The sequence below is a fragment of the Gallinula chloropus genome (genome assembly GCF_964237585.1).
Source record: "Gallinula chloropus genome assembly, chromosome: 2".
Lineage (NCBI taxonomy): Eukaryota > Metazoa > Chordata > Aves > Gruiformes > Rallidae > Gallinula > Gallinula chloropus.
Window position 1 is genome coordinate 31,570,466 of NC_140086.1, and position 15,422 is coordinate 31,585,887.

The window sequence follows — 15,422 nt, forward strand, 5'->3', positions numbered from 1 at the left end:
AATGGGTTGAAAAGTTTTCAGGGTAGCCTAAGGGGTTTGTCTCGCTTAAATTTCGATGTCTGCTTCTTAGCTAGTTGTTTGTGCTCCCATCATAGTGGATTTTGGGGTGCTCTTTATCCAACTGCACATACTTTAGGTTGAGAAGAGTTGCTCTGTGTATCCCACTGCCTACATCAGTTAATTCTGTGCTGCCCATAAGGAGGACCCAAGGTGACATGCTCAGGTATGGTCCCCTGCACTGTAATAGTTCTCATTCGGTCAACCGAATCCCTCCCAGAGTCTTCGTTTCAGCTCTGCTTGGACTGGAAGTGTCTGTAGGCAAGTCCCCAAGGGGTGCCAGGAACAATTCCTTTCCGTTATTAGTGTGGTGTGAGGTGTCAGTTTCCATATGTGAGGTAAAGCTGGAGGAATGAAAAGGCATATTTGGTATCCTCCCACTCCGAGCAGTAATGCTTTGCAAATGGCAAAAAGCCAATCAGATCCAAAACCTGCTGTTCCAAAAGACTTCTAACCAAGTTCAGCAGAAAGCATTAATTTTAAAAGTGCACTAAAATTTGACATGTTTCAGTCTGGATACCATATGAGGAAAGAAGAATAGAGGCTTTGAAGTAGTATGGTCTGTGACCTGTGTATGCACTGGAGAATTGAACTCTGTTGAATTTATCAGATGCAATAATTTTCATATACAGCCTTGTGTGGATGAAGCCTTTTTTTGTTGTGTGTCTGGAGCAGAACCCACTAAAAGGGCAGAGGGGACCACACAGAATTCACAAGCTTGTTTTAGACGCTGGTGCACAGCAGAAGGTGCTGAGTAGAAGCTGGGCACTTCAGGTGGAAGCTGGATCGGGCAGCACACCCACATGGGGACTGATCAGGTCAGCCAGGACGAAGATGTTCTTAGTCTAGCTTAATGCTGGCCTCTCACAGAGTGAGGCACCAAGTCTGGGCTGCTAGGAGGAGTCTCACTACATTTGGGATTTGCAGCTGTGACAGTCTTCCCTGCAGTTTGTAGACTCATCCTATTCTATAAGCAGCCTTTGAGTAAAGCGCTTGCCTAAGGAAATCCCGGTTCACATGTTTAAGCACTTGGATTGGCTTGGAATTGATGTATTCCAGGATGTGAGAGTACAGGTGTCTGATACCTGTCTCCTTTTCAAGTTGGTCTGATTTGAATACTTCATTTCATCACTGAGGAGTGGCAGAGTCCCCGCTGTTCACAGCGTTCCTGTTGGAAGCAGGAGGTAGGGTCCATGCTCCCCCATCCAGGTCGTTCTTACAAAGGAAGCTTCTGCCAAGCAGGTCAGAGAAGCAAGAAGAGCAGTCTGCAGGAGTCAAGGTGGCAAGAGGAGGAATTGAGCCCAGCTTTCACTGGTAGACTTTAAGGGTTCTTGGGACTAATCTATTGAGTAAAGGGGAATGGAAGAGAAGGTGCTGACAGCATCTTTAATGCTGCTGGATTTCCTGCAGTTTCCTTGCTGGAGCAAGCTGTAGTTACAACTTCAAAACCTTTGAAACCGAAATGAAGCATTGAACAGGAATGTAGTGAGGGAAACAATCTCTTATATGAATGAGATCCTGAAAGTGAAAATTACTTCATTGGGAGCAAAGAGGCAAAATTCCCAGCTCAAGGAACTCGGGTAGAGAGGCTGAGTAATGTTCGTGACAGGATTCCTGTTAAAATAGGGAAGAATACAGAACCCAAGCTGGGTGGCAGGAATCCTGAACAGATCTGTTAATAGCCATTTCCTGTATGATTGGAAAATGGCAAATGAAATATCTGTGGTAAGAAAGGGGTAAAGGGGAAGTGATCTGGCAAGTCCTGACTCTCTTCTCTGACCTAGTCTTACGGATGAGGAGAAATTTAGAAAAATAATTGAAGAAATAGTGAGAAGTACAGCAGATGAGGTGAACTGCAGTGGAGGAACCCCAAAGAAGGTTAAGCTATAAGAGTCTGACATCCTAGTTTAGCCTTGAAGAAGGTAGCTTTGTGAACAGCAAAGAAGCAGCACACAAGAACAGATCACTCTGGATTTGAGAAGAGCATTTGATCTTAAAACATCCAGGCAGTATTTGTTAGGCTGGAGATAAAATTTAGTGTAGGAAAGAAAGCAGGGGAGGCAGAGAGAACAGTGAGTTATTTTGAAAGGGCCATTGAATGTCATTAGTGGAGTTGAATGAAAAGCTGTATTTGGGCCTGATCTTGTATTAAACCATTGTGGTACTAGATAAATACTAAAATAAACTTTGCTGATAAAAAACTCAGGAGATGTCAGCAGTACAGGAATTTGTATATCATGCTTACATGACTGGGTGATCTTAAAAATAATAGGATTTGGGTGCAGTTTAATGGGCAAACATGCTCAGTCCTGCACCTTAAGGTCCAGTGAGCTTACCTCCTCATGCAATTTTCTGTCCTCGTTAATCAAGCACCGAATGACCATGAGCCAACAACAACAAGTCTGTGAAGGGAAAATAAAAAGTTTTCAGCTCTCTTGGGTAAGAAATACGTAGGAGAGACAGGGATGTTTAATGCTGTTGTACAAGACCCCTGGATAACTTCAGCTGCAACCCTGAATAGAGTTCTGGTCAACCAGGTTCAAGGATGCTGGGTTCCAGTTAGAGGAGGAAGAGACTGTAGAAGATGTTTGCCTCAAAAAGGTGATTGTGCTTGATGAGCAAAGATGCATGACTGGGAAACAAATGCACAAGGTGATTGACTCTCTAAATCTAATCATGCCCAAGGTAGATGTTTAGGCATGGAGAAAAAAGAATGAAGTGCCATGGTATTCTGGGCAACTGCAAATTCGAGCAGTTTTAAATTAATTACAAAACTAGTGCCTGTACCTGTTAAATTTAGGTACAGAGGAAACACAGGCGGCCTCTTTCAGCATACAGGATTTCCTCACAGGTCTTATTCAAACACCTGAGTAAGTCACCGTGCAGACTCCAGCTTGGAGCTGATGCCCCAGTAGGATGCTGAGCGGCGGCAGTGCCATCTTGCTGCCCACCCAGCTGCCTCCAGTTCGTTCTGGCAGGAGTGCCGTGGTCATTCACCCCTTCCCGTCTGAATGGGGTTGCAATGAAACACTACTGACACCATCTGGAGTTGCCAAATGTTTCTTGATGCCTTTCAGCAAGGGTTTGATGTTTTATGGAGTTCAGCGAGCGTGTGCTCCGCGTGTCTGTGTGGATTCTCTCGGAGCTGTCAGCAGGCTCAGCAGCCTGCAGAGCATCGCGGCCCTAGACGGAGGCATCCGGTGGTCTCGGTTTCTTTTCCTTGGAGACACTCCAGGGGATTGCTTCAGCACTTGTTTACTCTGAAGATTGTCTTTAATGGGGACTATCAGGTTGTAGTTTGTCATCGCTCCTCTCTGCCTGGCAGCTCAGGGAAGCACTCTCTGCCCTGAAGCGGTGAGACAACTTCAGCAGCCTCAAACACAAATGCTACTTTAATCAGTGTATTGCATCACTGTCAGACCACTGCAAGGCTGAAGGAAAAGCTCATTTTTAATAGCAAGTTCCTTACAAGTTTCAGCCAAGGAGCCCTTTTTATTTGTTTGGTTTTGGTGTGGTGAAAGCTCGAAATTCAAGAGCCAGAGGGAGCCTGTGTCCATGGTGGCTGCTCACACTCCTGCTAGGCAGGGAAGCTGCAAAAGTTTGAATTTCCTGGTTCTGTAAATCAAATGGGTCTCAAAAAAGAGCAGGAAAGAATTCCTGAGGGCTCAGTGAGAGAACCAGAGGCAAGGCACAAGATGAAAGATGCTCTGTGGTCTGAGCTCAGATTATCAGGTATTGCATCCCAGGGCATCACTGGGTATTACTGCCCAGGTGGAAAGAACTTAAGAGTTCAGGGGGCCCAGGAGCTCTTCAAATATTGGCTTTAGCTGGATCTTGTAAGAGCTGTTTTTTGAATCCCAGGGATGGTTTTCAGCTCCTTGTTTTTAATGGGAAAGACTGTCTTACTTGGGATGATTCTTAACATCTATCTGGTAAACAAGTGTCCAACCCTTACTGTTGATGGTTAACCCTACTGTCTGAGCCTCACCAGCCAGTCTCCAGCTGTTCAAACCAGCTGCCATCAGTTTAAATGCTGCTTTGGTTATCACTGTGGAACAGGTGATCATTTGCAATTTTTATTTTTCTGCTAGCTGGCATTATTTTAGAAGTTATTTGTATATGATGTTTGATTTTTGTGGGGGGATTTATCAGCTCTAGCTTTTAAGGGTTTTGTGTGGATTCTTTTGAGAGTTATTGTCTTTCTATAAACAAGGTTTTAAGAATAGTCATACATAAATGTGTCCCTTCCTTACTGGCTTAGCCATGATTATCCCTCTCATAAGGGTAAAATGCTTGTTACCATGCAGGGCTTTTTCCACCTCAGAAAGTCTCTCACAGATTGATCATTTCCAGAAGTGAAAGATCCCTTCAAATGCTTTGAAAGGCGAATGGTTCTTACTGGAATAATACTTTCTCTTCATGCAGGCCACTCCTCCGGTGAACATTCCAGGGTCAGCAAAATTCACTCCCAATGGCAGTAGCTTTAGCATCTCCTGGCAGTCGCCTCCAGTTACCTTCACCGGCATTCCAGTAAGTGAGCATCATCCAAACAAAAGAAAAAAAAAGGGTTTTAGAACTTTCTGTTTTGTTTCACAGTGTCTCACAATAGAAGTAAATTTGACATTCTCAGTTTGCCAGCGTGGTTGATTTTACCACTTTTGCCAGGCTGTTTAATTTAGTCCTGTTACTCTGTTTTTTTCAGCACTAGTACCTACAAGCAGAGAACTGGGTCTACAGTGTATGTTTTTTAAACTATATGGTTAGTAAAGAACATTGAGGTAGGTGCAGAGCCTGGCACTATCTGCTCCTTTTTGTGTCACCAAGATCTACTAGATAGAACATCAGTGAGGTGATTCATGCAGTCAGGCTGTTACCTCAGGGAACTCTGAGTATATTTGAAAGGTGATTGAAAGAAACAGTAAGATGAAATGCAGAGTCTGATGCTGGTAGGCTACATGTATGTCATCCTTCTTGATACCAGAAAACTCTGTACTTTTTACACAGGAAATGTGTTCAATACGTATTGCACTCTGATACACTGGCAGTGTGACACAGTCTCAGTGAAGACATTGCAGAAGTATATATTAGATGTATGGTCAGCCCTGACCCTTTCTTCAAACAAGGTAGTGTACAAGGCCTGACATCATGAACAGGACTGCAGAAACGGGACGTTTGCTTAAACACCGACTTCCAGTAGCCCTCAGTGTACCGCAGTGTAGGTGCAGATACTGTAGGGGGAGTTACAAACCTTTATGAAGAGTTCAGAGGAATTAGGTTTCCAGTGCCTAGCACGCTGAATGCTGAAAGGAAATGGAAATCGCTATTTATGATGAGTGGAAAATCTTCTGTATAATAAATAGAAATAAATTTTTATTGGAAAAGATTTTTCAGTAGAAATTGGTTCTCTCAAATCATAAACCTTTTTGATATCATAACATTTCATTTAATATTGCACTTTATGAATTTATGCATTTTTAAAGTGTGTTATATAAGGACTTTGCTCATCCAAAGAACCATATAGCTTTTTTTTTATTCCTCCTGAATATTAGACATGGTGATAAGAGACACTATTTCTCTCCCTTCTCTTCATCAAGTGAATCTCTAAAGCTTCTTACTGTCAACCTTTGGCAAATCCTGGAGATTTTCTGCAGAGGCTGTGGCATCCTGCAGGGCTGATAAAAAATGAAAGTGGCTGAATCAATTACACTGCACTCTGCCAATGAATATTTATTAAATTCCATCAAGGAACAACTAACAGTGAAAGACGACATGCTGGCAGCAATTTGAACAAGAGTGCCTTGACAGAGCTTGCTATCCATAAAGTTCCTGGAGAATTTGATTTCCCCAACAATGGGGTTGATACAGAGTAATTATGAAACCGGCTCCTTTTGTGGAGTAGCAGAAATTGGTGCCAGGAGCGTTAGGAATCTAAAAATGCAATTAGCCACATTGTAAATCAGACACTTAAGAGGACAGGATTAGACACGTATGTGTTGAGTTTACTTGTTCGAGCAGCAGCGTTGATCTGTGGCTGTAGTGTTGAGAGGTCTCAAAAGAATTTAAGAAATGCCAAATCACTTTGAGAATTGTATGGAGATGCCAGTGATTTCACCACAATATAAAAATAATCCCAATACAAAACCTGGGGAAACACTGATGATGGCAGAACTGTAAACCGCTCAGGAGCCATAGGAACTGTCTTTACATCTCTGTCTAACAACATTTGTAAGGCTGTGTTCAGCAAAAAAACCCCCACCAAAACAGAAAAGCCTTCTGGGTTTGCACACATTTGACTGTTCTGTCACCAGTGAGATCATTTATGAATTACAAAGGCTTGCCTGCAGTGGAAAATTATGTGCAGTAAGTGAGGGTGTAAATGCAAAGTGATGTTAAATAACTGTATATTAAATGAAAGTTTCATTTCTCCTGTTTCAAAGGAAATTAGGTATCATGTTATAAAAACAGGGCTTTGTCAATTCCCACCCTTACACTGAGCGTTAACTGCTTTAGGAGAGATACAGTATAGGGCTCTTTCTCCTTCTCTTAGGAGGTTTATTTAAGCCCAGACTATGTGGCACAGCCAGCATACTATAAACTCATGCAATTGTATACATGCATGGTCCCTGAGATGAGACACCCCTCTGTAGCACCCAAGGAGACTTCAGAGCCTAATTCCCAAACATTACTTCTTACCTGACCCTTAATACTCATTCAAGCAGTTTTCTAAAATGGCTTTGGGATACTTTTTGGCCTGAAAAAAAAAAAAAGGCACTGAGCAGTGAAGCATGGGGTACAGGTTTGCAGAAGCACCCAGGTCTGCACACTTCTTTGCATTACTAGCAATGTCGGAATGGGGCCGTTCTGTCCTTACCCCATTAGTAGGCCATCTGAACCTGATTTAGAGCAGCCTCCTTTCTAGGCCTGATGTCAGCAGTTAAGTCCACAAGAGAGATGGAATTTCAAAATAGTCTTCTTTTTGACACCTGCCTGAAGTGTTTCCCCAGTCATTCCTCTGGACATTGAATTTTGATGACACTGAGCCTTCCCTGCTTGTTGTCCCAGGAACCGGGGTGTTCAGACAGATGTCATGACTTCCATCAAGTCCTCACTTTCAGACTGTCTTTAGCAGAGCAACACTGAAGGACCTTTGTGAATGCCAGTGTGCTTATCAGTAAGGTCCAAGTGCCTCAGAACAAGCTGTACGTGCAGCTGGATCAGTCGGTGTTCACTGTGCAGCTGCTTTTGCCTCAGGGCTATTCACAGCATCTAACCATAGGCCTTCATCTAGAAGTCCTGTGTCGTAAAGAGGAGAATTAGGGGAACCTCCAAGGCCCTTTTACTTACAGGTGCAAGAGAGGGATGAGCGTTGGCACAGCCAGGATTCATTGCTAAGTGTGATTCTCTGCATGAAGCAGAAGGGACAAGTTCATGTTTGCTCTACCACCTGAGACAGAACTAGAAGAGAAAATGAGGCACAGCATGGGGATGTATGAGGAGGATTAATTAAATGAAGTAAATGGGATGAGCAATAGTGGAGTCTGTATCTCATGGTACTGAAGAACTTAACATAATAACCACATAATTCCACTTTTAATGATGTAGGATAAAAGTCTTCTTGAGTGCCAGAGTGATCTCTGTTGTATGATATTGATTTTTACCTGGATGCTCCTAAGACACAAAGAGGTTGAACAGGAGATAAGATCTTTAAATTTGTTAATCCAATGTTTACAGATCACAAAAATTGGCTGTAACCACAGTTTCCCCCAGGAGGTGTAACTGGAAACTCCAGGTCCTACCTTCAAACACACACCACTGTTTCACGTTAATTCTCTTGTGTTACACAGCACTTCAGATGTGAAAAGCCTCTGAGGGCAAGGATTGCCTTCTCACACCCTCCTCTTAATCTGCCCTTGGTGTCACCCACAAAGCAGTGCAGCTAAGTGGTATTGTTTAGACTGCTGCAGAGCATATCAAAATACAGTAAAATTCAGTGCAGTTGAGCTGCCTTGGTGTGCCAGTCCGTGGAAACCACTGTGTAGAGACCCTCTCTGGAGAACACGAGGGGAGATGCGGTCTGTGCGCTGCAGTTACTGCTCAAGCTGCTTCTGGTTTTTTAAACCATCAGGGCAATTGCTTGTAACGTAGGAGACTGACTGAGTACTTTTTTTGTTCAGTGATAACCAAGGACTATGTTGAACATCAGTAGTGGTAGGTCTAAAAATTTTCTGGGTTTTAAAATGTTTTAGAAACCATGGCAGAATTGGCTGGAGATCTCTGGTGGCTGGTAATGACTGAAGGACCTTGGGGTGTGTGGTAGATGCCAGAGACTAGGAAGGTGTTACCACCTTGCATTTTATCTCCAGTGTTTCAGTCCTTCGTAGGTAAAACAAGAGAATTGGTTGATAGAAGGTAGGGAAAAAGGTCAGTCAGCATGATCTCACGTGGCAGGGTTTGCCTACCAAACCTCATACTAGTCTGTAAGGGTGTGATGGGATTTTTGAAAAGCAGCAGGTTTCTTAATGAAAAATAGGTAGTGCCAGCACAGCACAGAGTGAGCAAATGAAGATGTCAGACCTCAGGTAGCAGTAGTTAACTGGGAGTCTTTACTGAGCCAGTGTCACCTCCAGGTGAGGACTGGTGCTTTCCAGCATTTTCATAACTGATTTGGAAATGAAAATAGGAAGTTGCTGCTGATTGTGTGTTATCAGGATGGCTGACAGCCTGACATAAAAAATGATCATCTGTCACTGTATTCTTCACTTTTGAACCCGGGGCCTTTTCAAACTCAACTGTCCAATCATTTTGCAAGATGTGACGTTGTATTTATGAAAAAAGGAGACTTTGGATAATCACTGGCATCTCAGGACAGCACCGACTTTGAAAGGAAAGCCTGCAAAAGATCCAGGACATGTGGACTGCAAGCTGCCCTCGGTATCGAGGAGTGATAGGACAGAAGGAGCTTGGGAGGTGTCTAGATGCGTAAAACACAAGTTCTGGTAAACAGGCACAGAGAAAGGAAATTTCTTTTGCATTCTGCATATGCAGAGTACTGTATCCTTAAGGGCCTAAACCCACCACAGTGTGAGCTGCACGTGCAGTTAAATCAGAAATTACTGTAGTTACCAGCCGAGAGTAAAGGTTGAAAGAACATCTGTACTCCATTGCAAGTATTAGTTAGCTTTTTGCTACCGTGGAGTAGCTATAAAATAGACTTTATATAAAAAATCAAAGCACATTCATCTCTGAAGTCCGGTCAGTTGCCATTCTTCCAGATACTATGAGACTTCAAAAGGGCAGGAGTGAAAAGTCACAGCAGTGCAGGAACTGTCACAGTGTCTGCAGGAGGCAGTGACTCCCTGCACCAGGTGGCCAAATAAAGTTTGCTACATTCTATACATAACAAAAAATAAGTGTTTGTAGGGGTTTTTCTGATATTTTAGACATAAACTGGTTATGGCCTTTACCCAGGAGCAAAATGAGACCCTAGCAGTAGGTAATTTAGGAATTATTTAAGGCCAAGCTTTATGTCCTGTGATTACTCAAATAATGCTGCCAACCCCCAGGCTCCCACAGGAGACTTATTTGTAAAGTCTCAGGAGACCAAACTATACTCTTGGCTCAGGAATGTGAACAAAGGAGAACACCAGCTGAGAAGGTTTACAGTGCAGAATAAAGGATGTAATTCAGGGCATCTTGTTTGCAGCCTTGATCAGCCCTGCACTCCCATTGAAACCTTGAGGGCCGTATCATCGCTGCCCTGCAGCAAACCCCCTTCTCCAAGGCTGTCTCTCCACAGAGTGACAAGTCACAGACAAGAACAATGTGTGAAATCCCTTTATTTCCTCAGGGGTTATTGGTATCAATGTCAGCATAGGCCAGAGATTATTTTCCCAATTTTTTTGTTGTCCTAGTTCTTGCCAGGACATTTGTTTAAATAGGAGAAAGAAGTTTTCATGAGAATTGCTCAGAGCTCTTAAATAAGGATGATGGCCTTTTTAGTAGTTCCCAAAACCTGAAATGGTGCGAATCTGTATTTTGGTTTGTTCTGTTGATGACTGGAAGCACAGGGAATCAAAATGCAGCAAATGTCACATACCTAATGCTCTAAACATCTTTCTAAAGAGACCTACAGCTGACTGACGTGTGTACATGGCGTGATAACCTTTCCTGGGTATCCTTGCCACCATGCATCCCGAACTGCATTTTCCAGGAGAAGTGTTTATACTGCATTTGTATGTGTATGTTCTTCATAAGCTGCTTTTTTGTCTGTATTGACAGGTCTCACCAACTCATAATCGTCCTGCAGGGAGTGGAGAGCAGAAACAGTCCCACACAGTTCTTTCATCACCGCCTAGAGTAGCGTTTGGCTTGAGGTACGGGACCAATAGCTCCTACTGACAGACAGCAGCCTCAGAACCCAGAGGGCCTTTGGTCAGTGACCAAAGAAACAGAAAAACCATGCCACCAACCCTGATGGCAGTTGTTAGGCAGTGTCGTACCAGAATGCTTCAGAGTAAGTGTTCTGGACCTGTTTTCACTGCCATCAAAGGTTAAAGTGTGGGGGAAAAGTGAGTGGCTGCGAAGTACAAAAGTCAGAGCGTGAAGCCAGACGGCAGGCCTCGCGCCAGGCCTCGCACCAGGCCTCGCACCAGGCGTGACTGAAGCGCAGGTGCAGATCCAAATCGCCCTGCAAAGCAGCGCTGCCCAGATTCGCTGCTGTGGCTGGGGCACCCTGGACTTTGTTACGTGGCTTTGCTTTTTCCCCTGACAGGCCTGTGTGTCTTCATCACCGCTCAGTCAGTATGGTACCTGGCTTCAAATGAGTTAAAAGGAAGCATAACTTACAATAAATTAGATCAAAGCAAAGCTTTTTTATGCCTTGCCTTCCTAGATGTAAGCTGGTGAGGCGAAATTCCATTGAAGCAAACTGGTTTGCCCAGCATCTGCTTTACCAGCGTTCAAAAAGTTATATTAAAAAATCAAACTGTGACACTGAATTTCTTACAAAGAAACTCTTAATGTCTCTCAATCCTAAAGGTGTCTGCACCCTAAAGAGAGGCATAAGGAAGATCTCATGCTTTTAATTTTCTTCATGACTGTCAGATCATGGCATATGCTACAGACCAAACTTGGGTCTTCCTGATTCATGGATTCTGCCCATGAATGAATGTTCAGTAATCAAAAAATGCATAGGTATGTAAGAGAGGAATCACCAGGCAATTCCCATGTGTGCTGTGCAGCATGTGATACAGGCATTTGATTTAAAGACACCAGGACACATGGCACTGCTGTAGTGAGCTTTGGGTTGGGTCTTGTAGCATTGCTCCTCAGGTTTGCTGGCTTGCTGTGTATTGAATAAAAAAGTGTTCCATTGTAACAGTTGCTTGGATCATTTTCTGAACTTGTGAACTTTTGACTGTGGTTTTAAGGTGGAAAGCATGGCAGTCTTAAGAGCTTTAAAAGCAGATACTGCCTTGGTGACTTTGAGGACAACAGAGCAGGAGCACACTGTCCCTGCCCATGGCAGGGGGTTGGAACTAGATGGGCTTTGAGGTCCCTTCCAACCCAAACCATTCTGTGATTCTATGATGAGTCTATGAGCATGCAGCAAATGAGAGCAAGGGTTAAAGCTTGTTTTCAATGACTATTGTTTTTCAGTCAATGATCTTAGAGCAAACCATGCAGGAAAGACTGGCAACCTTTGGAGCTGGTAGCTTTTCCCTCTCTTGCCTAGCTGCTACCTGCAGTTGGTCAAGGTCTGCTGCTCAGAGCTATGCTAAATATTTGTACCACAGCTCTACAGCAGAGAGGAGTTCTGCCTGACGTGAATTGGACTATATTGGACAGTAGCTGTGACTATCACAGCTTGGCATTTAACGTGGCTGAAGTAACATCTTTCTAGACTGGGTTTAGTCACTGGCAGAAGCTGGGGCTGAGATCGGCCCTGGAGCAGAGGAACAGGCTCAGCAGCTGATGCAGGGGCTGTAGAAGCCAGGCAAGGGGGAAGGACCAGAGTCACAGCCATGTGTCTGTCTGCTTCATCAGCTCCTGGCTGACTCAAAACCAACCCAAATCCCTTTGAAACGTGGGTTTCTTTGCCTGCTGCACTCCATTGAGGTTGTTGTCCTGATCTTAGGGTGATAAAGCAAAGCTAGGAAAGCATCTCATTAACAAGCTTCCCTTTCTCTCTGACAGGAAGCCTAGAGGGGAGGGGAAAAAGTGTCGGAAGGTCTATGGGATGGAGAACAGAGATATGTGGTGTACTGCCTGCCGATGGAAGAAGGCCTGCCAAAGGTTCATCGACTAAAGATTGAAATTATGCAGAGGATTTGGGGATGGGGGAGGACAACAGCAGAACCAGATTGCTGCAGCTGCACTGTATCACTTCCCGTTTTCCCTCTGGTGATGTGGCTTTGAGGGTTTTTTGGGTGGGTTTTTTGGGTGGGTTTTTTGGTTGTTTTGGGGTTTTTTTTAAAGAGCTTTGTATTTCAAAGTGAAGCACTTGTAGCCAAGGAGAAGCACTAATCAAACCTGTGTGGAGCAATAGAGAAAAAAAAACAAAACCAAGAACGTACAACAAAATTCTGTCTTACTAAGTATGGAAACCAGAGCAGCTATTAGTGTTTTTCTGTAAAAGAAAGGAAAAAGTTAATTTTTTTGCTAACTCTGCGAGCTACTTGCTCCTTAGGATCATTTTTAACCATTTCAGTCTCTGTGCTGTGAAAGTCTGTGTTTGCTAAACTGAACAATTTTTCTTTTCCTGAAACAGAAGATCTCTTTTTTGAAAGCTTTCTAATAAACACATCAGAGTCATATAAGCTACAGTCTACTGAACAAAAGCTGTACTGAGACTGGAGACTGCTAAATAATTCTCCTGATCACACTTATATTCTATTTTTGGAAAGGGGATGTGGGGAGCAGTTTTTGTTTGTTTGTTTGTAGGAGAAAAGCAAAGTCTGAGTTTGCAAGAAGGACAGGCAGTGCTCCTGGAAGGTTTTTGAACCAGGCACAGACCAGTGGACTGGAACAAAGTCATTTAAGTACCAAATTGGATTTTGATCCTCCAGAGGAAGAAAAGCAGCAGCGGAAAGTCACCAGCAGGTATTGTCACAACCAGGAGTTGAGGGAAGAAATCCAGTGATGATTGAAACCTGTAAGAATATGATGGGGGTCCAGGAGCTTTTCCTACTGCTCTCCCGTTTCTGAGGGAGGGCGAAGAGTTGGACCAGCACGTCTGTTGCTGCAGGAGGCCAATAAAGAACTGGTAAATGCAGCCACATTATATTACATATAATACCTGTTCAGGGACACGATCCAGCCCAGCAGTTCTGCTCTTGCTTCCTTTTCTCTTGTTTGAGAGGTTGTTGTTAGAATAATGATTTGCTCAGCTTTTATTTTTTCCTCTATTAAACTTGCTAAGATTTATTTGATGCAAAAAAATGGGTAGAGAAAAGAAAATACCCCCTTTCCACAACATCATCTCAGAAGTAAAACAGCAAAGGAGCAATGTATCCATGGTAAAAGTCTGTTTCTTTACTCATGTTGATACCTGAATTAACAAGTTCCTCTGTCTGAAGAACTTGGATAGATTTGGGTACTTTAGTTTCTCTGTCCATTATAGAAAGTATGCACCGGAATGTGGCAGACTGGCATTCTTCCTCAACTTGTATCCAATCACCATTAATTAACGATTTTTTCAATGCAGAAATAAAGTGAGGATTTACTAGGTATATGAATGTAGATGTTTAAACAGTACTTGCCTGTTAAAGAAAACAAGACACTTTAGAAAATAATCAAAGCCAGAAGAAACATTTTCCCTATTAATAGAGGCATGGAGGCCAACAAATTCCTGGTCCCATGTTTTTTTTAATACCGTTTGAAATCAGACCAGGTCTTTCCTGATTTTATTTTCCCTTTCCCATTTTTTTTTTAAATACTCTAAACTGTCTAGTTCTCACTGAAATAAGCAGGCTCTTAAGTACATATAGACAGCTTCCTAAAAGCTGGTCCAAAGCCCACGTGATAGCTTTATTAAGCGTGCGTCGCTGCTTATGCCCACGTAAAAGCACAAAATAACAACACAGTTGTTTGGAATATACACCAGGAATTCAGTCAAGTAGTACTGAGAAGTAACATTTGTAATGGGAGCTATGGAGGTTATCATCTGATTTCCTTCAAACGAGTTAATTGGGCAATCAGATGTCTAATTTGAGCATGCTATTTCTGCAGTTGTTTACAAATCGTGTCATTTACATGCACAAGTGGCAAGATGTGCTTGCATGAATGCAATTACTTGATTTTTTTGCTCAATTGTGTTCTCTAAGTCATTTAAAAGAAAAAAAAAGACTGAAATCCAGTAAGACCCTGAAATCTGTACCACAATTATGTATATAAGTATTTATATATATTAAAACCTATATGTATATTATATAGGTTTATATATATAAAAAAAATCTGGGGTCAACAGGGAGGAGAAAGATTGTTTTCTTTATATATATAAAAGCTGAGACACTAAAGGTCGGTGGCTATACGTAGCCACTGCATTATCTTCTTTCCTCTTGGTAAAACGTGGGTCATGGGTTTTCTTTGGATATTGTATTTTATCAATTTCCATAGCAAAATACCTCATAGTAATTCATAGTCATTTGATCTTCAAACACTGAGCTTGCTGATGGTGTATTTACCTTGGTAGAACTTAGAAAATTCGGGACTTTCTGATATACTCCTTCAAATTTGCTCCCTCCCTCATTTTTCCAAGCACTCCAGGACTAATTGTAAAGTGTTGGATGATTAATTTGCCTGTTGTTAGAATCCCAGTATTTACCTGTGTATTTGTCGTTTCCCTCCTTTTATATTTGCCCTTTTTGCTTTGGAGGATTTTTTGGAAAATAATCTATCAGATTGTATATTGTTTCTATCATGCCATGGCATTGTGAGCACCTTTCCCAAGGGCACTTTATGAATTATTGTAATAAGATTATTCTTTAGAAGTTTCTGCACAGAAGAATGGGTTTGTTGCCAGACCAGATTGCCCTCTGGTACAAATTTGATAGAATATTGATATGGATATAGGCACAAAAGCCACAAATCATCAAAACAGGAGAGAAAGTTGGTGTTAACAAAACAGAGGACAGAAGATACTTGATAATTCCTGCCAGGACAAAGCTAAATTAGCAGTATTTTTACACGACCTTGCATCAGCAGTTTATATTAAATCAGTTTTGCATCTCCTGGCTGTGGCATTTTGATTGAAAAGTAGGTGCTCCCCGAGTGACCGTGTCTCAGCCACGGCCAGCGGTAGCGAGACGCGCGGCCACCCTGGCCTGCCCGAAGCCTCCACCAGTCGCTTTGTGCTCTGAACTCCG

At 42.7% G+C, this 15,422-nt stretch overlaps 1 protein-coding gene across 1 annotated transcript in view; it reads left to right on the top strand.

The window, feature by feature from the left end:
• ZNF704 (zinc finger protein 704) overlaps positions 1-12,462 on the top strand; it is a gene marked incomplete at its 5' end in the record, with an annotated part of 92,885 nt that extends 80,423 nt beyond the window's left edge. Inside the window, 3 exons of the mRNA XM_084260426.1 lie at positions 4,483-4,587; positions 10,336-10,430; positions 12,253-12,462. Of these exons, the coding sequence (XP_084116552.1) occupies positions 4,483-4,587; positions 10,336-10,430; positions 12,253-12,364 (312 nt within the window). The 3' untranslated portion in view covers positions 12,365-12,462. The remainder of the gene's footprint in view (positions 1-4,482; positions 4,588-10,335; positions 10,431-12,252) is intronic.
• Between the last annotated feature and the right edge of the window lie 2,960 nt (positions 12,463-15,422).